Source organism: Mesoplodon densirostris, chromosome 18, assembly GCF_025265405.1.
Source record: "Mesoplodon densirostris isolate mMesDen1 chromosome 18, mMesDen1 primary haplotype, whole genome shotgun sequence".
Taxonomy (NCBI): domain Eukaryota; kingdom Metazoa; phylum Chordata; class Mammalia; order Artiodactyla; family Ziphiidae; genus Mesoplodon; species Mesoplodon densirostris.
Genome location: NC_082678.1, coordinates 44,095,035 through 44,119,015, shown reverse-complemented (window position 1 = coordinate 44,119,015; position 23,981 = coordinate 44,095,035). Strand labels below are relative to the sequence as shown.

General features: G+C 56.1%; 4 protein-coding genes across 9 annotated transcripts; all 4 read right to left on the bottom strand.

Moving 5' to 3' along the window:
* Positions 1-4: 4 nt before the first annotated feature.
* Positions 5-8,440, bottom strand: DVL2 (dishevelled segment polarity protein 2). 6 transcript variants are annotated; one of them, XM_060080765.1, is made up of 15 exons: positions 8,017-8,440; positions 5,463-5,532; positions 4,851-4,996; positions 4,611-4,720; positions 4,351-4,486; positions 4,147-4,237; positions 3,927-3,996; positions 3,682-3,821; positions 3,519-3,595; positions 2,723-2,835; positions 2,406-2,534; positions 2,166-2,297; positions 1,861-2,040; positions 1,189-1,407; positions 5-1,042 (listed from the first exon to the last, which is right to left on the bottom strand). In XM_060080765.1, the coding sequence occupies exons 1-15, from the start codon at positions 8,208-8,210 to the stop codon at positions 594-596; spliced, it is 2,256 nt and encodes a 751-aa protein (XP_059936748.1). In that variant the 5' UTR covers positions 8,211-8,440; the 3' UTR covers positions 5-593. The 6 variants fall into 6 exon arrangements, with proteins under 6 accessions (XP_059936748.1, XP_059936750.1, XP_059936749.1 ...); XM_060080767.1 differs by having other exon boundaries at positions 2,723-2,790; XM_060080766.1 differs by having other exon boundaries at positions 4,623-4,720.
* Positions 8,441-8,983: 543 nt separating this feature from the next.
* Positions 8,984-13,360, bottom strand: PHF23 (PHD finger protein 23). The gene is made up of 5 exons (XM_060081192.1): positions 13,144-13,360; positions 11,525-11,556; positions 11,275-11,367; positions 9,894-10,731; positions 8,984-9,789 (listed from the first exon to the last, which is right to left on the bottom strand). The coding sequence occupies exons 1-5, from the start codon at positions 13,175-13,177 to the stop codon at positions 9,575-9,577; spliced, it is 1,212 nt and encodes a 403-aa protein (XP_059937175.1). The 5' UTR covers positions 13,178-13,360; the 3' UTR covers positions 8,984-9,574.
* A 908-nt stretch (positions 13,361-14,268) lies between these two features.
* On the bottom strand, positions 14,269-16,293 carry GABARAP (GABA type A receptor-associated protein). The gene is made up of 4 exons (XM_060080448.1): positions 16,079-16,293; positions 15,457-15,535; positions 15,200-15,318; positions 14,269-14,755 (listed from the first exon to the last, which is right to left on the bottom strand). Exons 1-4 carry the CDS (start codon positions 16,166-16,168, stop codon positions 14,690-14,692), a joined length of 354 nt encoding a protein of 117 aa, XP_059936431.1. The 5' UTR covers positions 16,169-16,293; the 3' UTR covers positions 14,269-14,689.
* A 1,086-nt stretch (positions 16,294-17,379) lies between these two features.
* CTDNEP1 (CTD nuclear envelope phosphatase 1) lies at positions 17,380-23,701 on the bottom strand. The gene is made up of 8 exons (XM_060080447.1): positions 22,895-23,701; positions 20,184-20,250; positions 19,971-20,089; positions 19,699-19,770; positions 19,166-19,282; positions 18,826-18,937; positions 18,325-18,409; positions 17,380-18,031 (listed from the first exon to the last, which is right to left on the bottom strand). Exons 1-8 carry the CDS (start codon positions 22,994-22,996, stop codon positions 17,971-17,973), a joined length of 735 nt encoding a protein of 244 aa, XP_059936430.1. The 5' UTR covers positions 22,997-23,701; the 3' UTR covers positions 17,380-17,970.
* Positions 23,702-23,981: the final 280 nt, after the last annotated feature.

The window sequence follows — 23,981 nt, the reverse complement described above, 5'->3', positions numbered from 1 at the left end:
TGGGGAGTTTGCCCCTATTGCTTTATTTGGTGTTTTATACAAGTGACTAAAATAAATAGAGTAACAAAAGCAGCTACACAGCCCCCAAATACCAAATACCCCAGCTTTCTTTGACTGCTGTCTAGGGGAACCAACCCCCTTCCACTTCCCAGGGTACCACCGACTGACCACCCTCCCACCCTGCGCAGGACAGAGCTGACTGGGCAAATGGAGTAGGAGGTCACATTTTGGGGGTAGAAGGGGCCCAGGAGACAGGGATTCTTCATACAAAAGAGAAAATGTCTAGTAAAAAAATAGTCCCAAAAATGTAAAAAAGTCTATTTTAACCCCCCAAAAGGCTTATAAAAAACAATAAAGCTAAAAATAACCAAAGGTCCCTTGTTGACCCCTGAGGGAAGGGGGAGGAACCAGGCACTGCTGGAAAGAGTCACAGTGGCAACAACCTCACAGCAGGCAGCAGCCCACAGGACAGGCTGAGTCCAGGCACCAGAGGAGTAATGAGCACGTGACTGACAAGACGCCCAATCACAGGACAGGAGCACCAAGCACTGACAGGCCAAGGGTGGAGATCCAACATGGCCCCACCACGCGCTCTACATAACATCCACAAAGAATTCACTGGGGTTGCCCATGGCCATGTGGAAGCTTTGGCGGCTGGCCGTCAGCTCTGGGGGCACGGAGCCCAGGTCTCTGACTGGAGGGGCCCCTGGAGGCTGCACTGCTGGAGGGACAGGGGGTGGGGGAGGGGGCATCATGACCACCATCATGGGGTTATACGGGAGGGCCATGCCAGGAGGTGGGCCATAGGGATGGAGCCCTGGGTGGGCTCGGAGATTGGGAGCACCTCCTGATGAGCCCCTGGATGGGGGAGGGCCCCCATCACCAGTCCCACCAGGTTCCCCGCCCCGCCGAAGGCTGCCGCCCCGGCTGGAAGGCTCAGACTCACTGCCGCTGCCAGACTTGGACTCAGGGGCCCGCTCCTCAGGCCTCCCTGTGCGCCCCGCCCCCCCATCGCTTCGTGTCGACCCACTGCTCCGGCTCCCTGTTGGGGGAGAGGGGATGGGAGCAACTGAGCCCCAGCCCAGGGTCCCTTGGCCTCCCCAGTCCCCGCTCCAGCCTCTGCTCCCTGGCTTCACCTTGGTGCCCACGTCCAGGCCCCGGCTGTATGGGGATCTGGCGGTGACTTACCCTCACTGTGCTGGCTGCTGGCACTGCCTCCGCCGTAGGTGTAGGACGAGAGCTCGTGGTAGGGTGGGGGCTGGGGACTGTATGGATGCGGGGCTGGGTACTGGTAGGAGAAGGTGGGCAGCAGGGGCCAGGGGGTGGCCCCGGGCAAAGGAGCCAAGGTGTCCTGGTCCGAAGCGCCACTGGAGCCATCGTTGTCATTCAGAGACAGGTTGACTAGGTCTGGAAGGCAAGAGAAAGACCTAGGATCACTGCTTTAAGAAGCCAGCACCCCAAGACATCGAATGAAGAGGAACTGGGAACCGTTTCCCCACAACCATCCACGATGGGGGTTAAAACGAAGGCCTCTGACAGGAAATGTCCCACCGGCCACAGCCATCAGGGCAGGAACTTGGCCAGGGCCACCACTAGTCCCACATGCTTCTATGTGACTCAGGAAAAGCTGCCCTCCCCACCAGCAGACCCAACCCTGCATGTGGCGCACAGCTTGTCCGGCAGAACACCGGGGGACGTCAGCCCCCACGCGTGTCATCAGCCAGCTCAGGGCCCAGCGCAGGACGCATGCTGCTCAGCGTCCACGGTGGCCCTGGCTGGTTTCTGGGCTAGGCCTGGAGTTGGAGAGGCAGGACGAGGCAGCCAGATCCGCTCTCCCTGGGCTGGGACAGGGGCACTCACAACTCTCACAGCCGCCACTGAGGTCTCCAAACACATAATAGCACTGCTCAGAGAAGGTGATCTTGTTCACGGTGTGCCGGATGAGGCCTGCCTTGAGCAGCCCGCTGGCATACTTCCGGGCCTCCCGCCGCTCAGGAAAGCCCTCCACGTGATGGTAGAGCCAGTCAACCACGTCCGAGCCTGGATCGCCCAGAGCAAAGAAAGGCCTCAGGTTCTTCTCCCCAGCTCCTGCCTCACCCCTGCCTGGACCATTCCCAGCTTTGGCCTCCTCCTCCCCACACCACCTGCCCAGAGCCCAGCCGTACCCAGAAAGGCATTAGGGATGGTGATCTTGAGCCACATGCGGTCCCGAACTTCCAGTCCAGACTCTGGAGCTGCCATGGCCTTGGTCACAGATGCCATGTCTGTATGGATGGAGAGGCCCCGGCCCTCACAGCCTGACAAAGGAGAAACAGAAAATGAGAGGTAGGGCCAAGGAGCGGTGGATTCACACCACACTGGGTGGTCTTCCAGGGAGGCTGGATGAGGTGGGCCTGGGGGCTCACCATCAGGAAGAGAGGACCCAGATGTGATGGTGCTCATGGACGAAGAGCCTGGATAGGCTGGGAAGGTGCCAGTCAGCGCAGCAGAGTGTGAGACCCAGGCAGCAGGGTCAATCGGCTGGATGGGCTCATCTGGGAGAGCGAAGGCCACCAAGATGGTCACTTCCCAGTCCCAGAGAGCCAGCCCTGTCCCTCCCCGAATAAGACTCCTGTCCCAGCCCCATCTTGACCCTCACCCACCCCACTCCCTGTAGCCTGGAGGCCAAGGGTATCCACACCCGCCCTGTCCTCCCAGCTACAGGTCCCTGAGCATCACTCACTTCGGGGGAGAGTGAAATAGGCCTGGGGAGAGGGATCCCAGCACTTGGCTACAGTCAGCACGATGGGGCTGTGAGGAAGAGGAGGCCAGTCAAGCTGGGGTGAGGGGAGAGGCCTGAGGAGCGGGGAAGCCTGGAATGAGAATGGGTGAGGGACAAAAAAAGGAAAAGAAAAAGGAGCACAGACATGGCTGGGCCAGAGAAGGTGATGGTGGAAGGCTCCACAATGCGGGTGACTCACCAACACGGGTAACTCTTAAAAACACACTGCTGAGCAATTCAAGTGAGTATACGCTGCATGGTCCCATTCAGAGCAAGTCCGAAAACAGGTAAAACTAAACTGTGTTGTTCAAAAACACGTGTATGGCCGGTGAAACGACGACCAAGCAAACCATCGTGGTGATGACCAAAGCATCAGCAGAGTGGTTACCTCTGGGGGAGTGAGGAGGGAGGGAGTGGGAAGGGACACTGCGAGGGGCTCTCCCGGGTCAGAAATCTTCTAGGTCATGATCTAGGCGGTGGGGACACAAACACCCACTCACTCCAGACTCACTCGTTACGTGTTCTTGCTCTATGTACTTTTTTTGGCAGCGCCGTGCTGCATGCGGGATCTTAGTTCCCTGACCAAGGACCGAACCCTCACCCCCTGCAGTGGAAGCGCGGAGTCCCAACCACTGGACTGCCAGGGAAGTCCCACATTACGTACTTTCTGATGAGCATTATGTTTCGCCACTTTAAAACGAAGGGTGAAAAGGCAAAGAAAGAGAACCAAGGGCCTGAGACCAGCTCGGAGGCTCACCCCGGCTTGTGCACGATATCCCTCAGCACCCGTACCGCATCGTCGTTGCTCATGTTCTCAAAGTTCATGTCGTTCACCTGGCAGGAGGGGCGGTGGGTCAAAGGTGGGGGAGAGGGGCTGAGGGCCCTGGCCTGGGTCAGCGGGTGGCCCCGCCCCAGCTCACCTGCAAAAGCATGTCCCCGGGCTCAATGCGCCCATCAGCCGCCACAGCCCCACCCTTCATGATGGAGCCGATGTAGATGCCTCCATCTCCCCGCTCGTTGCTCTGACCCACGATGGAGATGCCCAGGAAGTTGTACTTCTCTGTGGAGGGAGGCTAGGTGACGAGAGGAAGGCCCAGTCTCATGCCTCCCAGGGACCCTGGAGACCAGGTCCTCCCAGCCCCCAGGGCCCGGGCGCCCTCCATACCCATGTTGAGCGTGACTGTGATGATGTTGAGAGACATGGTGGAATCGGTGACGCTGCTGAAGGATGAGGCCTGTGGTGGGTAAAGGGGAAGGAGCCAGACTGCCTCCAACAAGCCGGGACAAGACCCAGGATTCTCCCCGTCTGGGCCTTGTACCCCCGAAACCAAGGCCTGCATCCCCAACTCCCCCGAGGTCCAGCTGCCCCACAAGAAGCCCCTCACCCGCTCCAGGCGGGGTGGCCGCTGTTTCCTCCGCCGCCGGTGGCGCTTGAGGAGGCGGGAGGCGCTGCTCTGCTCTGTGGAGCTGCTGAACCTGTGGGGAGGTCGGGCGGGGAGCTGGCCGGGCCGCGGTCGCGGGGCCAAAGGAGAGGATGGGGTGGCGGCGGGGGCGGGGAGGGCGCCCGGGGGAGGTCTACGGAGCCCCACCTGCTCATGGTGTCCTCCTCCTCCGAGTCCCCCAGGCTGGTGCTCTCCAGCTCGCTGGTCATGAGGGTGGAGGAGCTCTCGTACCCTGCCAGGTGGCGCTCGAGCCTCGAGGGGCCGCTGGGCCGGTGGCCCCCCGCTGAGGGAGAACAGGAACCTCAGGAACCAGGACTCGGGCTCCTCACCCTTGTCAGGGCTTTGGGTCGGAGCCAACCCCTCCCCAGCTCCCGGTCTCGCCGGCCTCCAGGCCTGGCCCCCCTCACCGCCGCGCTCACTGCTGTCTCGCCTGCGAGGCCGCTCCCGCCTCAGAGATACCACTGACTCGGTTTCTGTCTCGGGCTCCAGATTTTCCCGGCTGCTGGACACGTTAGGGCTACATGGGCAAAGAGGGTTTCCCACCTGCGTCAGTGGGACAAGGTTCCTAATCCTCGGCTTCCCCTCCCAAGGGGCTTGGATTCCCTCCTCACCTCCCTCCCCTGGACTCAAGAATCCCAAGGACTCACTGGAAGGATGGAGGCCTGGAGTCTCCAATGCCACTGGTCCTCTCCGGTGGCAGAGGGGGTACAGGGGGCGGTGGAGGCGCCGGGTCTGTCCGAGGCTCGTGGGCTGGGGGGGCCATCTCAGGTTGGGGGTTATCTGATGACACTAACTAGAAGGATGCAAGTGATTTGAAAAGAACAACAACAAAAGAAAACGGCTCAATGGGGAAGTGAGGCATATGAGATAAGAGTAAGAGGAAAGAGTAGAAAAGGGGACAGCGCCTGAGAGAGCCTGGAGAAAAGCACAAAAAAAGCAGCAGCACGCGTTAGAGGCTCCAGAAGGAGAAGGCTGAGGAGCTCCAGCTGGCTGGCTCTCCAAACAGGTAAGGAGGATGGGAGTTCCCTGGCAGTACAGCGGTTAGGACTCGGTGCTTTCACCGGCAGGCCCAGGTTCAGTCCCCGTCGGGGAACTAAGATCCCCGAAGGCCGCACAGGGCATGGCCAAAAACAGACAAAGAAACAAACAGGTAAGAAGGCAAAGAGCCAGAGCTTCCAGCAACTGAGAGGGGGCGGGCACAGGCTGAGGCTTGGAGGAGCTTGGCAATGCCAGAGGGACTCTCTGGCAGGGCCCCTTACCCAGGATACCACCCTTCCGTTGAAGCAGGGAAGGCGAGCATTGTCATCTGAAATCTCTTCCTTCACCACCCTGCCGAGAGACAAGATAAAGGTCAGTGAGACTGGACTGGCTTCCCCCATTCCCACCCACACTCGAAGTTTCTCCCAATCTTCATCCAGCTCAAGGATGTTGCTTTTCTCCCACCTTGTCCAAGTCTCCTTCTCTGATGCTGAAACACTTACACCTAAGAAATCACCAAACTCAATTCCTTTTCCTTATTTCTCCTTCTCTCCCCAGCTCATCCTCAGGGGCTCAGCGCTGTTCCAGAGATTTCCTAGAGTCTGATTCAAACCTCTCAGTCCAATTTCAAAGGCTTCCCGTAAGGTTGCCCCAGCTGCCCCAGATATCTAACCTTAGGAGCCCTGCAGGCAGCCTCCCTCCAACTTTCACCCTATTCCTCACACAACTTCCCCCAAAGGCTTTGGTCCTCATCTACATCTCTACTTTTATGCTTTCCTTAGTTTTCTCTAACTCACTTCCAGAGAGATGTCCAAATGTGCTGTCTTCCCCTAGATAAAAATACCCATTAGACCAAAGAATAGTACCTTCCTCACTAGACTGAGCTCCCAAGCAGAGGTGAAGCCCAGACCCCCATTCTCCTGTGCCTCACCTGGCACAAACTCTGCACCAAGCCATCTGCTCCTCCTGACAGACCCTAAAGCCCAGCCCTGGGGGTCACCTCTCCCATGGTTTCCTTCAACGGACCTTCTTTTCAATCACCAAGTGAAATCATTAATGCCTGTCTTGTTCAACACCATGTCCCCGGCCACGGGCCAAAGTACCTGATACTTAGTAAGCATTAACAAATACCTGTTGGCTAAACTAATAAACGTGTAAACTATGACACGCTCTGCCCTGAATAGACTCTCACACACACTCCCCCCCAAATTGGGATATCTGGTCGGATTAACTCTTTTTTTTTATATAAATTTATTTATTTATTTATGGCTGCGTTGGGTCTTTGTTGCTGTGCACAGGCTTTCTCTAGTTGTGGCGAATGGTGGCTACTCTTCGCTGCAGTGCGTGGGCTTCTCATTGCGGTGGCTTCTCTTGCTGTGGAGCACAGGCTCTAGGCACACGGGCTACAGTCGTTGTGGCACACGGGCTTAGTTGCTCCGCGGCATGTGGGATCTTCCCAGACCATGGCTCGAACCCATGTCCCCTGCATTGGCAGGCGGATTCTTAACCACTGCGCCACCAGGGAAGGCCCGGGTCGGATTAACTCTTTAGCCTAATATGGTTCTAAGAGCCTGGATATATGTCAACTCAATCCCACCTATTATCAATGTGACAACACAGCCCAGTCACTACCAATCTGTCTCAGCATAACGTTGTATTCGTCCCAACATAATCCAGTCTCAGCATAGTCCAGCCTGCCAAGTGATTCTATCCTGTATCATCATAACCTAGTTTAAGAATTAGACTCAATGCTAATAAGGGCAATGATCACACACCAAGAACGTACCACGCACCTGTACTAAGCATTTTACTCTGGTTAACTCCATTTCACAGACGAAATCAAGGCACAAAAGTTAAATAAATTGCCCCAGATTATAGTGCTGACAAAAAGAACATTGAAATCCAAGGTAACTCCCAAGACAGTACCACCTTCCCAACGTCCAATAGTCTTTCTACTAAGTAGAGCCCAGTCTGTTCAGTTTTCCTATAACCCAGGCTATCCCAGCCTGATCCGGCCTCCCTTCAAGAGCTGAGACTGAGAACCAAGAGAGCACAGTCCCAAAGGCTATAAACACAAAAGGGCCTACTCTGCATTATTTAAAGTCCCAGTCTTGCCCAGACTGTCCCAAATTACCCCAGGGTAGCCCAATCTATTCTACCACGTGCAGCTGTCTACACCATTATAGACTAAAATATCCCAATACAGCTGACTGTACCAGCTGTATTGGTACAGACCTCGTCAGCCCCGTCTGCCTTTGTATTGAGTGTCCCAATAAAAACTAGGCCCCCAGAGAAACTAAGATCAATCAAAAGAACCCGCTGGAGACCAGAATGGCATCCCAACAGAACACTCTGCATTAGTACGGAATAGACTGTCCCCAAACTATCCTGTCTGCCTTAGTATAGGACAGAACATCCCAAGCCTGCCCAGTATAGCCCAATCTACATCAGCAGAGTCCACAATGTCCCTACATAGCCTGTGTGCTACAGGACTACTCACAATGTAGTTACCAGCGGAGAGATCAATCTACCTCAGCACAGACCAGAACACCCAAAAATAAACCAGTGTGCCCCACTCTATTCCAGTATAGCCTAATCTTCTATAATCTGGTTTAGTATAGCCCAGTCTGTCCTCCTACAGTTCCGCACGCCTCAATCTGTCTAAGCATAACCTTGTCCGTCCTGGGATAGCCAATCTACACGAGCATAGTAAAGATGTGTTCCACTAGAGCCCAGAAAATCCCAGCATGTCCCAAAGTAGACCAGTGCCCCTCAATATTACCCAACCCACAAAAGCACAGCCCCCGTCGTTCCTAGTCTAGGCCTCGCGCTCACCCGAAATCCTGATCCATAGACTTGAAAAAGTACTTAGCGCCCGCGGGCCGCTGCAAGACGCTCTTGAAATCGCCGAGGGTGATGCGCTCGGCGGGGACGGGGATCTTCACCAGGTAGGGAGTCTCTTCTTCATCCAGGTGGTAAATCACCTTCGTCTCCCCGACACCACCGCCCCCAGCGCCGCTGCCCGCCATGGTCTCGCCCGCGCGCTCCCGGGCTCCACCGCCCACCCAGCGGGGCTGATCGCCCCCGCCGCGCCTGCGCACTCCCACGAACCGACGCGCGAGCAACGCGACCGACCCAGCGCAAGAAAGGTGCAAAAGGGAAAAAGACAAGGCTCAGCGAGGTGACGGCGGGGGGTGCTGGGGACGGGCTGTGGGGCGCGAGTCAAAGCCGCGGGCTCCGCCGCCGCCGCCGCCGCCGCCGCCGCCGCAGACGTCGCGAGGGCTCTCCAGCGCCCCGCCCACCTCTCCCCATGTCACGTGGCTAGAACTAGCCCGCCCCCGCTCTGCCCGTAACGCCCCACCACGTGACCCTCACTGGTCACGTGACTCTCAGCTCCGCCTAGCGCCCCGTCACATTATTGCCACTTTCAGCAACGGTCTCCCAACCCTCTACGGCTCCGCCCCCAAGTGTGTCCCCACCCGCCTCCTCCAACTACCCTGGCTCGGCTGGCCTCTGCCCTCAGGGGGCAGGCAACCGACTCCCACCCCCCTTTACCCCCTGAGAGAGCTCCAAGCAACTCTGATCCGCTGGAGCGTGCAAGTGGGAGGTGAGGGTGGGAATTGTGGGGGGGTCCTTGACTGGGGGGTGAGGTGGGGCAAAGCCAATCGAGGTCCTAGGGTTGGTGGAAAAGGCGCAGCGCCAGGCCATTTTCAGCTTGGACTTTTAAGGGAGGTGAGTTTCAGCCCCACCTCCAGCCAGCTTTTCCAAAGCCTCCCTCCCAAGCAGGACAGTCAGTGAGGGCTATAAACACAAAAGAGCCCACTCTGCTTTATTTACAACACGAAGGCTGTCTGTACAAACAGCTGGCCAATATTATTAAAAACAAGAGGTGAGAGCATCGTCACCTTTCTGTTTTCCTTCCTCCCTCGGCCAAGCTCTGGTTGGTACTCCACCTCTGAGCTGCCATACTCAAAAGGAGAAGTCCAAAATTAAAAATACAACCGGTGTAGAATAAATGGGGAGTGAGATAAAAGAAAAGATGAGGGAGGGGAGTGCTATATTTACACTAGAGTTTTATAGACAACCGTCCCACTCCATCCCAATTCCAACCCTGGCCCAGAAGGTGAGTGGTGGCAGGTCCAAGGGACAGAGCTTAAGTGTCTAGGGACCCAGACAGCTTCCCACCCCCAACTGCATTAGGTCCGAGTTCAAGTCCACAAGACGGGAAGGAAGGGTAGGATAGGAACATCACTCATTTCCAAACCAGCCTCCCTTGGGAATTTCTGCCTTGAAGTGGGACAACATCCCAGCTCCGGGTGACAGGCTGATGACCCTGAGGCTCAGTTCCCAAGTCATGTTGCCATTCGAAGTTCCAGCCCAGAGATGGCATATGTCAGGGCTCTCCAGATTTCGGAGGCCCCCCTAACCGCCGGGCCTCTGGCCGCAGTTCCTTGCATTTCTGGCAGTAAAAGAAATCAGGGACATTGGTCTTCTTAATCTTAGCACAGGAGAGGTGGATCCACGTTCCACACAGGCTGCACTCAATCATGGGCCGGCCTGCAAAGGGCTTTCGGCAGTAACACGTGATCAGATCCCATGAGTCATCACCTGGGGAAAAGATGGTTTGTTTGGTGTTCTGCTGGAGCTCTTAGATCCACAATACCCCCAAACCCATCAACCCAGCTACCCCTGGGCAGCCCCAAACTTCTCACCTGATTCTACCATGATGTCCTCATCCATGACCCGCATCTCGCCTTCACTGGAGCTGGCATCTCCATCTTGGCTTGTTTCAGTGCTGCCCACGTCCTTGCTTTCACTGTCAGTGGGAGGGACTCCTTCAGGGTGCACTGTGGCAGGGGGCCTAGGAGCTTCAGGAGGTGCTGGCAGCACGGGGGCTGGGGCTTCCCCTCCTACCACTGCTGCCATCTCTTCCTCCTCCTCTTCTTCCTCTTCTTCCTCCTCCTCTTCAGAGTCTGTATCGCTGGGGGGTGCCCGGGGAGGCCCAGGAGGTGGGAGTCTATCCCCCCGCTCTGCCTTTTTCAACTTTCGCTTCTTGCTCTTCTTGATTCGAGACCTCTTTTCCCCATCCCCAGGGGCTGGCCGAGGCCTCCGAAGCACCCCAAAGCCTGTCCCCCCTCCTGGCCCCAACTTTCGGTTCTTTCGGTCCTTCTTTCGAGGAGGCTGGGAGAGGTCCCCCTGGGAAAGGGGCACTGGGGTGAGAGCAGCAGGGGGCCGGGAGGCATGTGTCAGGGATGTGGGGGACAGTGGAGATGCCATTTTGGGCCCATCTAGATCAAAGAGAGAGTCCTTGAGTTTCATCTTCTCAAGCAGGGTGGCACTGTCAGGGGCCTGCAGACGAGGGAAAGTGGACCTTGGGGGTCCTGGCTGGGTGGGACCTGCTTGAGCTGCCCTCCTCTTGGATGACTTTGCTTTCTTAACAAAGGTCTGGATGGTTCTGAGATCTGAGGGGGCTGAGTCCCAGCCATCGCTGTCTGCCGCACTCTCACCTCGCAATGGAGAGCTGGAGCCGGAGGCTGGCCAATCATTTTCCTTAAAGGGGAGAAGAGACCAGGATCAGCAAGGGGCCCAGGGTCATCTCAGCCCCTATACAAACCCAACTTAAAAGACCAAAATATCCGGCCCAAACCACTAAATCTTACTGTATTCAGAAAACTTATCCCCACCCCAATTCCCATCATCTCCTCTTGAACACTTCCATGTTACCCCCACCTCAAATTCTAACCATCTCCCCAATGCCCACTGCCTTCACAACACAGCATCCCCCAGACCAGAGCCATATTTCTCTAGTTCTTTCTGAACAGCCTCATTTGTTACCATTTTCAGCTTCCTCAAGTTTTTATCCAAAAGCACCTTCCATTTAGAGCACCCCAAAACCATTCACTGCACTCAAACCACCTATCTATTAATCCCACCCCCACTCCAGATACTAGTTTTCCCACCAAAATTTCCATTTCCCTAGTCTTACATATAATTTCTAGGCTCTGCCTACAAAGTAATACAGTCTCATAAGCTCAAGAGCCCCTCTACAGCCCTAGGACACCACCCTCCAGTCAGTTGTCCTCCTATCCCTACCTCCTTGCTAGGAGGGATGTAACCAGCATAGGCCAAAACAAAACTGCAGAATTTGTTGAAATCCTCAATTGTTCTCCGTCGTTTCTCTGGTGGCTGAAAGGAAAAAAATATGTAGCACACACAGTTTACGAGGGACATTCCCAAAAGCATAGTCCCTGGAGTGAGAAATCTGGAAAAAGTGGGAGAGGGATAGAGAAGGAGCAGGGGATCCTGCAGTAATACTGGGCTGCAAAAGAATGGGAAACCTCACCTGAGTCTCTGGCTTAAGGGTCGGAGGTGGATCTGTGAAAGCAATAAAAGCTGAGTCAAGGCACTAGGAAAGAGTCGGTGTAAGACCCCACCTCTCAACCTCCGAGGTCCCAAGTGAACCCCCTCCGCTCCCAGGTCCTTCAGCCAGACGAGCAGGCCCCCAGCGGTGCTGGACCCGCCGCTGCTCCCCCTTCCGCCCCGCGAGGGGCGGAGCCTGGGCGCGGCGCCCTCTCAGGCCTCGCTATAGCGCTCCCCTTCCCCCCACCGGAGGCTTGGCGCTCCGCCCCCCCCACCTCACGGTTTCTCTAGACTCCGGGTTCCTCGGCTCTCTCGGCGCCCCACCCGCCATACCGCTCCCCGGACCGAGCCCGGGCTGCCGCCTGCCCCTGTCCTTCACACGCGCCCAGTGCCCGGAGTTCCCACCCCGCCGCGCTCTACCGCCCCGGGCCCTCCGCGACCGCACACGCCGCCCGCCGGCCCCCAGGGTCTAGGATGACCACGCCGAACCGCTCCCCGCCCTCCGGCCCCTTCTACTCGAGCACGAGGCCCGGCGCGCCCCTCACCCCCACCACACACACACGGGCTCACACATCCAACGCCACTTCGCGGCCGGGACAGACCTGAGAGCTCTCACCCGGACGCGGCCCCACCTGCCCCCCCTTACCGCGCTCCCCACAATTTCGCCGTCCCCCCGCCCCCATCCGGGGCTTTGGCCCCTCCCCGTCTCGAGCTCCTCGGGCTCCCCGCCGGGCCCCGGGCCCAGTTCCGAGCTCTCTCCGGCCGCCGCCCCCCCTCCCTGCCCCCGGACTCGCCAGCAAGTCACTAGGCTACGGACCCCTAAACTCGAGCCCCCCCAACCAGCTACTCTCTTCCTCCCCAGCAACCCCCGCTGCTGCCGCCGCTGCCCCCCTCACCCTCCGCAACTCCCAGGCTCTAACCCTCGCCGACCGACCAAGCCCCCCCCCCGGCGCAACTCGCCGGCCTTAAACCCCCACCCCGGCCCACCGCCCCCAAACCTAGCCAGCTCTCGTCGCTTCCCGGCTCCCTCTCCCCACAACTACCCCCCCGCATAGGTCTCTCTATCGCAGACAATACCCAGCCCCTCTCTTCTCCCCACAACTATCTGCCCACCCCTCCAACAATCACCGGGCTAGCTCCCGCGGCAACTACCGGGAGCTCCGGCACCACCGCCACAAACTCCCCCACCTCGGCGAACTACCGAGCTCCTCACTCAATCCTTTTCTACATCCTTCCTCCCCAACAACTCTCCGGCCCCCAGATTCCCCCAACCTCCCAGTTCTAGGGCCCCAACCTGCCGGAGGCCCTTTCGGCCCCTAACCCCCGAAGCTGTGGGTTTCCAGCTCCCGCTCCCCCATCCCACCCCACCCGCCCTACACACACACAGCGCCTGATCTCCAACTACCCCCAGCCCAGTCTCCCACTCCTCTTTCTCCAAGGTCTCTCAACTCGTCACTCTCCCACCTCCAGGGGCAGGCCCCCGACCCCCGACCCCCTCCCCACCCTCCCCCGTTGGGCTCCGGGGCTCGACCTCCAAGTTTGCCAATAGATTCCTCGCCCGCCCCCCGCCGGCTAAGCGCTCTGTGCCGGTCGAGAGCTCACCTTCGGGACTGGGCTCCGCCATGGCTTCCAGCATCGCCCCCTCCCCTCCTCCCGGTCCGGCGCCCCCCTCCCCTGAGCCGGGGATCCCGGTGCCGCCTCCGGTGCTCGGTGCTCCTACTGCCTCGCTCCACGGAGGTGTCTGCTTCGACTCGGTTGTGACTCGAGTCCGCTAGCCGCTGCCGCCACCTCCCTCTACCACTGCCTCCCGCACTCCCGGACCGGGCCCCCTCCCCCCGCGCCGCCGGCCGCCTGCTCCCTCCTCCTTCTCTCCTCCCTCCCTCCTCCTCTCTCCCCCCTCCCTTCGCGGGCGCTAACGCGCAATGCATCAAGGGGATTATAGTCCGTCCGGGGGCAGCAAAAAGGACACCGCATAAGCCTCCGGAACCTCAGTTCCCAGCAAGCCACGGATTGGCGCAGGCGCACTAAACCGCTCTCCTCCCCCGGGGAGTGGCGGGGAGATTGGGAGCAGAGGGGAGAGTGGAAGAGTGCGCTCAGGCTCCTGGGAAATGTAGGCTGGGCGGGGCTAGGAAAGAAGGGGATGAAGGGAAAGAAGGGATTAGAACTTTCGGCCACCATACTGCCTCATTCTGCGGCTTCTTTCTACCCACGGGGGACCGCCCCACTTCCGGCCAGACAGAGAAAAGGCTGCTGGGAGATGAAGTTCTCCCGGTGATAATGGCTCCCTCCTCCCAGTGTTCTCCCTCTCCTGGATTACACTCCACTGGATCCCTCACGCCGGCAGTCTGTCTAAGCGACATGCATCTGAGGACAGAGTCCTTTTACTAGCTCCCACACTCGAAAATCTCCTTAACCCAAAAGGTTATGACAAACTTGGATGGTTTATCTAAAGCAGGTGCTTTCAAATTTCCACAGAAACCCACAGTAAAAAAACAATTTTCTTTATAACCTCAGGACCCAATCCATACACACGTATATAAAACTGAACTTTCATGAAATGATACTCAGTATTCCATCCAGCACAACAAAAGCACACTTTTTATGCACAAGGAAAAGCCCAACATAAAAACAAACCAAAATATACTACTATCCCTCCAACCTCCTCTTTCCCCACCACTGACGAGGGAGAACAAAAGGGGGAGGGGAGCAACACAAAGAAAAATCCAGTTCAGTTTGGTGGTTTTCTCTTTATTGATGTGCCTCCTACCTTCCCCCCCACAATTTCAGTCCCTTCCATCAGCCCCCAAAAAAGAAGGTAGTGAAAAGAAGGGATTGTTGGGGTTCTGAGCCCCTTGGGCAGTTAGAAAGGGAACAGAAACCAAAACAATCACCAGATGTGACAGAGATTGACAGTCAAGAAGTCTAAAGCAGAATGGGAAAGGTGCTAAAGGGAGAAAGAGTGGGTACTAGAGGCCATCTCCCCCATTAACCCTTGTGTTTAAAGGGGCTAGAAGAGAGTCTCAAACATTAGTTAGTGCAGGTCCTGAAAAAGGGAGGTGGTGTTTGACCCTCAAGGAGGAGCAGGTCAAGGAAGGGGGGCCACCTCTCTCTTTGTAGAATGGGACCCCCCACCTTAGGGACAGCAGCTTCACAGACCATAGACACTTTCGTCACTGTAGGCAATGTATAGAAAGAAGTCTTCTTCATGGTGTTCCTGGGGTGAAAGGAGAAAGTAACAGTGTTCAGGCAACTGGGCTTTAGTTACTTGAACCACCCACCACCGGAACAGATTCTTCCAAAACCATTCATTTTGACTCTCCCTCTCACTTGCTCCAGGCCCTAGACGCTGAACAGTATTATTCTAGCCAACAGTCTTGGGCAAAAAGACCTCAAACTGTTCTCTGCTGCCTCGGAACAGGGAGGGGCCTGGGGAGAGTCTGGATCACAACAGTTGCTCCAGCTCACTATTCTCTTTTCTTTCTACTCCCACGGCCGTGTCCAAATCCCCAACCCAAGACTATATGGAAATTTTAAGAGCAAATATAAAATTGAGAGCTAAGCAAGCCAGTTGGTCCAAGAATTGCTGACTTAAAACTTTTTGCCTCTGAAGCGCTTCCAATTCCTCTCCAAAGCCTCCACTACTTCCCAGGCACCATACCTGGTATAGCTGACCCATCGTGGCACTGGTGGGTGGAATGACATTGTTGACAAAGAAAAACAAGGCATCCTCAGCTCGGAGATGAATTCGCTTCCGGATCAAGAAGTAGAACTGACCAACTGCCAAAGATACAAGGCCTGATAAAGTCAGAGATCACAAATGCCCTCAAAAGAACACCTTCTATGTGGAGCCTCCTCCCACAGAAACTGCGCTCCCACCCTCAGAAAGCAAACCCGGGTATTGGGTCAGATTCCCACCTGTAAGATCAGAAGGCACCAGATATTTCTTTTTGTCCAGGTCTCCTATCCGAGCTTTGGGAGCCTTTTCTACTATCACCTGTTAAAGAGAAGGTGAAAATTAGGAGACGTTAGGTATATAACCGGACAGCTCCACCTGTCAAGAACTCAAACAACATTCCTAACACCCACACCTACCCCAGACTCATTTCTCTTTGTCTCTGAACACGCGGCGCAGCCCTGAGTAGGGATTCTGACCCCACTGACTCAAATTCACCTAAACATCCAGGATCCCTAAACAGGGCGTCGTAACAAACTGTTATTTTAATCATAAGGGGATGACTTGTCTGGGCCGACTACAGCTTCAATTTGAAAAACCCCATGTGAAGCTCAGACTGTCAAACGCCCCACGGCTTCCCACATGAATCTCAAGGTCTGTCTCTCGCGTCTACATCCTCTCAACCCCAGCCCTACCGCTAGCCCACTCCTTTCACCTCCGGTCCCAGGGACAGCAGTTTCGGGCTCGTTCCCAACCCCGCCACAGCCGGCAGCCTGATGCCCGCGCTGCGGGTCCCGGACTCAAGCCCGGGCTGTGGCGTCAGCGCCAGCGCCCCGCGCCCTCGGCCCTGGCTACTGTCCTCACCGGGACCCGGTCCGGGTATTTCTTTCGGATCTTCTCGCCCTCAGAGCGGCGCTTCTCGAACGGATGCTCCTCTTTATACACGAACTTCATCCTCCCGGGAACCGGGCTGGACCGGGCTGGGCTGAGGGAACCCGGGGGGGGGGGCCGGGACGGGGGGCGGTGGCGACGGCGGCAACGCGCGGGCGGATTCGGCGGAGCGATCCCGAGACTTGGGCCACTTCCCTATTCACCAACCCCGCCCCCGACCATCAGGAGCCTCCTCGCCTGCTATGTTACGCCGCTAGCGCAACGGCCCTAACGCCACTAGCGTAGCACCACCTACTGACCGCCGCCCCCACGCCGTCAGCGCAATCGCTTTGGAATCAATTTGGAGGCTACGCAGGCGGCGTAGGAAAGATTGTTGGCTTTTGTTATCGTCGAAGATAACTGAAAACCCATTTCCCGAGTTTCCCCCAGGAAGGTAACGATGAAAATGGCTGGATGATGGTGATCGTAATTTGAGACTTGGCTCTCCAAAAGTTCTTTTCGGAAATAACGTACAGGAAAAGAGCAGATAATTACAAGGAGAGCTATTCATGAAACGTGTTGGTACGCTGAAAGCGGCCGTTGACACCAAAACAAAGTAGTACCCAAGCAGAGGAAGTGGTCTCCGGAAATAGAGGGGAAAAACGAAACGTATGTTTGAAAAGACGCACGGAACGCTTAGGTTCCAGGGGTTAGTGGACCAATAGGGACTAGAGAGGAGGTCCGAAAAGTAAGGACTACGTCAGCGCGGAAGAATACTGCACCCTGTGTACCCAAGTATCATGTGATCTCGGAGAAGGGCGGAGCGTCACGTGGCGGGTGCGAAGAAGTAGAGCCGGCTTAGCTTCGGGGAGGGAAGCGCTGGGGAGGTGGAGCCCCGGGGCTCGGCCGGTCCGCCGCTGGCGTGGAGCACCCCCCCCCCAACCTTCCCGCCCCACGCCGCTCAGGGGCAGCGTCTGCTTAGCTTGTTCACGTTAACCACCCCCAGACGAAATGCGGGCTTTGCCGGCGCCCAGGTCTCTCCTCCTTTCATATTTCTCCGTCCTACCGCACTGAAGCTCACGTTCCCTCAGGACACACAGCTGTCCTTTCACTCCCCGCCAGGGCGCCCATCCTGTCACTAAGACCCTTCCCACCAGGGAAAGCCAACACCACCGTTCCCCCTACCCCTCGGGTCTACAGCAGCCTCTTTTCCTTCTGCCTAGGGGACAGGGTGGGTGTGAACAAAGACCCCTCCCTTCATTTCCCAAAACCCCAGAGAAGGACCTAGGGCAGCCTTGGTTTTAAAGTTATAATGCATGGTTTAAAAGAGAAGAAAGAAAAAAAAAGAGAAAGCTGGTTACAGGTCTGAGGGGAATCTAGGAAGAAGGGAAAATAGAGAGAAAGTAAGGGAGGGGACAAGTTTGGGGAAAATCCAGTGGCCCAAAATCCCAGTTTCCCACCCACAACCCAGCCCTTGGAGTGAAGAATTAGATCAGTTTTGTACAAGAGTTTTTAAAAAAACAAATCACAACAAAGCTGGCTTGGCTTCTCTTTGAGCCTCCCGGATTACCGAATGTCTCTCTCCCACTCTGGCCAGTCCTGTCTCTCCACCAGACACTGTTGCGGCTCTCCTAGGCCTCCGCTTATGTCCCAGTCTGGGGTTTCCAGGGAGTGCGAACACGAAGTTAGAGTGAGGCTGCTTGAGAATCTGGCCCTTGTGTCCATCCAGACTCCATATGGAGTGCAGGGCTCCCAAGGCAGAGAGGGGTGGGAGGGGCAGACCCTGCCCAGGCAGTCCTCACCAGTGGACAGGGCACCAGACGGCATCCCGAGGGCTCACCCTCCCTTTCCCCCCCACCCCAACTCAGGTGGAGGGGGAGCAGCTGTCACCAGAGCCTATGTTGGTGAAGGTTTCGGCTCAGCACAGAACGAACATCAGCGGTGAACCTGGGACAACAATAACTTGCATTGGTAGAGTCCTTATGTTGATATCCTCACACTACTGTAAGGCAGCCTCACGGAAGACGTGGGGTGGAAAGGATCACCGTTTTCACATGAGACAGGTTCAGTTTGCCCAAAACCCAATGGCTAAAAGTGATGAGTTTTAAGAAGACCTTGTTCAAAAGTAATATTCTTAAGGGAAAAGAGATAAGTAAGTAAAACAGGACCAATTTTTATTCCTTCTTGGGATCCCCCACCCGCTCCTCTCCTCAGAAATCTAAGTGTCTAGCTTCCCTTACCTGAGGGCATCCAGCATCGGAAGCAGGTTGAGAAGGGCGGTATCGCTGGGGTCACTGAACCAGGATTTGATGGGGATGGCATTGTCTAGAGTGGGTGAAAAGGCACATGAGAAGAAACAAAGGATTCAAGAGAGACAGGGTGTTTTTCCTTTTATTTGGGGGTGGGGTTCATTACTTTAAAATACATACCCCCCCAAACTCAATGACCTAAGTAAAACCTTCTTGATTTATTCTTCAAAATAAAATAAAATTTTAATCACCGTATCTCATACTAGGGTGAGGCTTCTAGTCAAACTTACTGCCTTGTGTCTTACCAGAAGCACTTCGATATGAGAAATCTGATTTATGAAATGGATATGGGGGGCGGGGAACATCTCATTTAAAAGAGAAACAACTTGCATCCTGACCTACTGTAAACCAGGGAATCCCAGCTCCATGCATTCAAAATACCTCCCCAGAACCACTTCCTAGTCCTGCCAGACTCACCACCGTCCCCTGTACCTGGATGGCTCCTGTAAGCCCCTGGGGAGTTATCCAGGATCACAATGCTGGAGAGGTCACTGTGGACCACAGAGAGGTCCTTGATGTAGCTGCCCAATTCCAAAGTGCAGTGCTGGAAGGCAGGGTGAGCTGGGCATCAAAAGGAGACTCGCCCTCTGTGATTGCTCCCCCAATCCCAACAGTGCCCACAGGCAGCCAGTTCTCACAAAAGAGATTATACAGTATGCCTCCCCCACACCCTCAGAAGGTCCCATTCCAGGGCAGTTGCCTCAAACTCAGGTCCCTCCCTGATGGCCTGCCTCCCAAGCCTCACTCTTAGACCTGGACTCTAGCCCCTTACCTGTCTGTAGTATCTCCTCTTGAGAATGCTTCTGCTATTATCCAGTTTATCTGCCACAGCAGAGCCGTAAATTTCCATGCTTGCTGTGAACACCACCAGCTCGTACCACTGGCTCACCTGAAAGAGATTGGAGAAGAGGAAGGTATCAGAAGAGATGATCATTCAGACATATAGTTCCCTTTTACTAAGACTCTAGCAGAGTCCTTCAGGACTTCCAACAACACTGAATGTCTCTGAGGACACAAAATTCTGAAACTGTCCTCAGACTCAGAGTCTTAGGCACCATACACCCTTAAGATTCACAGATGCAAGAACAAAAGAGCGGGAAGGCCATGGAAGAATAGAATTGCATCAGCAAAACAAATGAACCCAAACTATCGAACGCCATTCTCTGAGCATCCTACAACCTCCCCTCTCCAAAACTGCCCTTACCCATTTCTCCTGATCCCTTACTTCCTCCAAATCCTCTAAACTCCCAGAGCCCTAAAACCACTGCTTCACCACAGAGCTGCCTTCAGCTTCTGCAAACTCACCACTTCCAAGAAGAAATCCACATGGGGCCTCTTATGTACAAAAAAACGGACGGGATGTTTGTCTATTACCACCTGTAGAGGAACACAGCAGGGCTTGGAGAAGTCCTGAGCACCACAACACAGGCCTAAAGGACACCCCCCACCCTCCCACTGCCTGCTTCCCTCCTTCAGGCTGCCAGAGGACACAGCCAGGGATGAGATGCTCTGGGACTGGCAAAGAAGCGAGCAGAATAACAGACGTAACCATTCCATCACTTCCCAGCCCCACACACCTTGAGAATGAAGTCAGGAGGCGTTCCAGGCCGGACTGTAGGCCTCAGGACCCCATCATGATGGGAGTGAATAAGTGTCTCATCCAGATCCAGCACCAGGATCTTCCTCTTCACCTGGCCTGAACCACAATGGGAAGGGGTAACACCAACCAACCTCCAGCCAAGAGCTTGAACCCTACCTCACCTAGGGTTCCTCCCAGTCAGCATACTCACTTAGCCGATTCCGGGACACAGGAGATAAGGGAAGGATGTCATATCGAACAGTTTGGTACTGAATTACCTATAGGAACAGCAAGAGAGAGGGTTAGAACCCTCGACAAGGAAATCTTCCCCACTACTAATAGGAAGCCCGTGTTGACCATTTAGCATACATTGGGCATAGTGTAATTTAGGGTTGTTTCTTTCATCCTCAGAACAACCCTAATAATAACAACAACAATATCATCTACGTCTTAAGGACGAAGAAACCAAGGCTTGGAGAAGTTAAATACTTTGCCTAAGACCCCACAGCTAGGAATTGTCTTATTTAGCAGTTTGCCCCTCCAGTTAGAATGAAAGCAAGGATTCTGTCTCGATCGTGGCTGTATTCCTAGAACACTATAGCAGGGGTGATCACTTACATTAGAATCAATGAAATGGTGGAGCCAGGATTGTACCTGTGCGGTCCGATCCAAGGACGTGCCCTCTTAACCATGATGTTATCCTGCTACGTGGAACAAAGAAATGCGTGGCCCTCCCCACCTCCACCTCAAGAATTCTTTGTGACAGCTCTCATCACCTCCTGTTGGGAGCTGAGAGCCTCAGATTCCTTAGTGGACAGGGCGTAAGAGTCAGAAGGGGAGGTCCTTGGGTCACTAAGGGGAACAGAGAATGAGGGAATCCAGGGGTTGTCAGGTCAGCTAAGTTCCTCTGGCTGGGGGCCACCAGGCCTATTTTAACCAGCCACCTGTCCATTTCTGTCTCCACTAGCCAAGTCACAAGTTGTAGAGAACCTCGGCCCTCTGAACAGCCTCCTTATCCTGGTACCCAGGGCAAGGCAGAGCACACTGGAAAGCCCCACTCACCAGGCAGACTGAGAGAGTATCAAGAAGGCCAGAGTGAAGTAAGGGCTGTGAGTGGGAGGTGAGGAAGGGACAAGGACGTCACCATCTCGGCCTTCCAGCTTCTCCAAGCCTTCTCTAGAGGCTCCTGTTTCCAGCACTCAAATCTCTCCCGTGCAAAGCTTGGCAATTCCCTCCTCTGCTCTTTTCTTCTAAGCACAGTCTGTTCCTAGGCCCCAAGTCTCACCAGAACCAGGCTCTCCACTTTCAAACCAAAGGGCCCTCTCCCCCTAATCCCAAGGCATGTGCCCTTCTTTTCTCTCGGGGCTGCGATGAGGGCCGCAACAGCTCGGGTGTCCTGCCCTGCTATCTCGGGTTGCACATGCTGGGCATGTAGGGAATGCTCTAAGCATCTGCCAGAAAGGGGGTGGGGGGAGAAACCAGACTGGAAAGGAAGGAAGGGAAGACAAAAGGCTGTGGGGTCAGTGCTGCCCAGAGGAGAGCAATTTTGCAAAGAACCAGTCTCTGCATGTGCTGGAGCCAATCCCTGCACCCAGATCAGCAAACTGCTATGTTAGGGGAAGAAGGGGAGATGCTCGGAGCAAGGCCAGGAAGAGAGGACAGCAGCTAACACGTAAGGAAAATCCCAGGAGCTAGTCCCCCCCACATCTCAGTATCTCTGACCCGATTCTTCTTGGCTCCTAACCCTTATCTCAGGGAAATAGCCCTGCCTACAGCCATGACCACCCAGAAACAATCCTCACCCTAAACCCTAAATCAGGAAGTGGAAGGAGTGGAGTGGTAAAGGAGACACTGAATCCAAGGCCAGGCCCATTCCCCAAATCAGTAAGTCAACCACCACTACCACTCAGGGCTTTCTGGAAGTTCCTTGACCTAGGCAGCCCGCACCTGGTTTTATTCCTTCACGTTTTATTGAGGTACACCAGAGTACAGACTGGAGACCCTCTGCGACCCAGCTCACTGAATCCTCCCCAGACTCCTTCAGAGGATTCTCCTCCGTGATGGTGGGAACACAGAGCGCATTAAATGATGTTAGCCTAAGGAAGTTTGACCTTGGAGAAAAGCTATGGGAGAGGAAACCCAGAGATACACTCCCCACAGTATCCCTCACAATGCTGGGGTCTCCTGGAGAAACAATCTGAGAAGCGTGCCCTCAGATTCAAACCTTAAACTGACAAGCACCGTCTTCTGATAGGAACACCCAAACTTTAATGTGCTCCCTTCCACAACTAAAGATGCCAATCATAAATGCATCTTTTTTAGTCCCAAAGTCTTAATAAACCCAAATGTTCACACTCACACTATGAAATGAGTTTTCAGGACCTTTTTCGGAAGAGTTCCCTTAATTTGAACCGCAGGGATTTCTCCTTCACACCCAGGGCTTTTCCCACGTTCCCATCCTTGTTGGTGACATACGCCCCCCCCCACCCCCACCCTTGGCACATGAGCCTGTCTCTCCCTTGTTATGAGACCAAACACACACGGAGGTTCCAAATAATAGGAGAGTCTTTCACAAGCCCACATCAACAGACCTGCTGCCATCAAACAGGTGTTCCCCGCCCCTCGGCTTCTTTAGCAACAACTACAGCTTTCTTAAAGAGCACCCCACCCATCACCCTAGCCCCCAAGAGTTGCCAAATCCTTTCCCCATCTAGCCCCCCTCCACCATCTCGGTTCTACTACAAGGGTCTTCCTCTTCCCCGTCCCACCCCATGCCCAGCGACGGGTGCTCTAATTCTCTAGCGGTAAACGCTGCCGCCGGGGCTCAGTTTCTAGGCCCTAACAGAGGCCCGAGACTTTCCAAAAACCCTCGAGCACCGCTGACAGAGGTCCCCACCACCACCAGCGCCCACCCAGGCTCACCGTGCGGATCTGCCTCCGCAAAAGGTAAATGAAGAAGCTCCAGAGCTTGGCGGCGAAGGCCACGAACGTGCGCAGCCCCAGCAGACACTGCGTCCGCATCATCCCGATGACCCCGGCACCGCCGGCCCCGGGGCCCCCGCGGCCCAGCTCCGCCAGCCCCCCGGGGGCAGCCCCCCGCCACCGGGAGGGGGAACGGGGGCCCCGAGTGGCAGGAGAGGCTGCAGAGAGGGGCACGGAGCGGGCGGCTCAGAAAGCCACCCACGACGAGGGGAAAGCCCAGCGGAACGGGGAGCTGGGGGACAGGCGTGGGCAGCCCGCGGGGGCCCACATGGGCGGGGAGTGGCACCGACGGATTCGCGGAGGTTGCGGGCCGAGACAGGTCGGGCTACGATGGGGTCCTCCGAGACCAGGAGGGAAGGGGATGGAGAATTGGGGGAGGGGGCTGTGGGGGAGGGGGCTAGGGAGAAGGGAGGGAGGGAGAAGGAAGGGGGAGGGGAAGGGGGAAGCGGAGGGTGGCCCGCTGCGCAGGCGCGCTAGGGGGCTGCCCGCGGGAAAGGGGCGGGCGGGGGCAGCGGCGCGCGCAGGGCCGCGGTGGCAGCGAACGGACCGGCTGAGCCAAGGAGCCGGGAAGGAGGGGAGGGGGAGCCGAAGGGCGCGGATGGCTGGACTGGAGCGGCCTCCCCCTCCCCGAGGTCGGGGGTGCCTCAGCCGCTAGGGAGCGGGGCTGCAGCCTCTGCAGCTGGATTTCCCACTCTGACAGGCGCCATTTTACCGCCCAAAGGCCTCCCTCCTTCTTTCTTCCCCCCCTCCTCTTCCCCTCTGACACTACTTCCGGTGGTGACGTGTATTCGCTTCACCGGGGCTGAACTTCCCCCTACTCTGTCTTCGGGGGTGGGGATAAGGAAAGTGGATCGTGCTCCGAACAAGGCCCCAGTATCGCGCATGCGCGGAGGGTGGCGATGGGGCGGGGCCTGGGGCAAAGCAGGCCCGCCTCGAATTGCATGGGCGGGGCGGAGTGACGTCACTTGCGCCAGAGGCTCCGACAGTCGGGCGGGCTTGCGGGGCCACTTGCCCCTCCCACCCCACA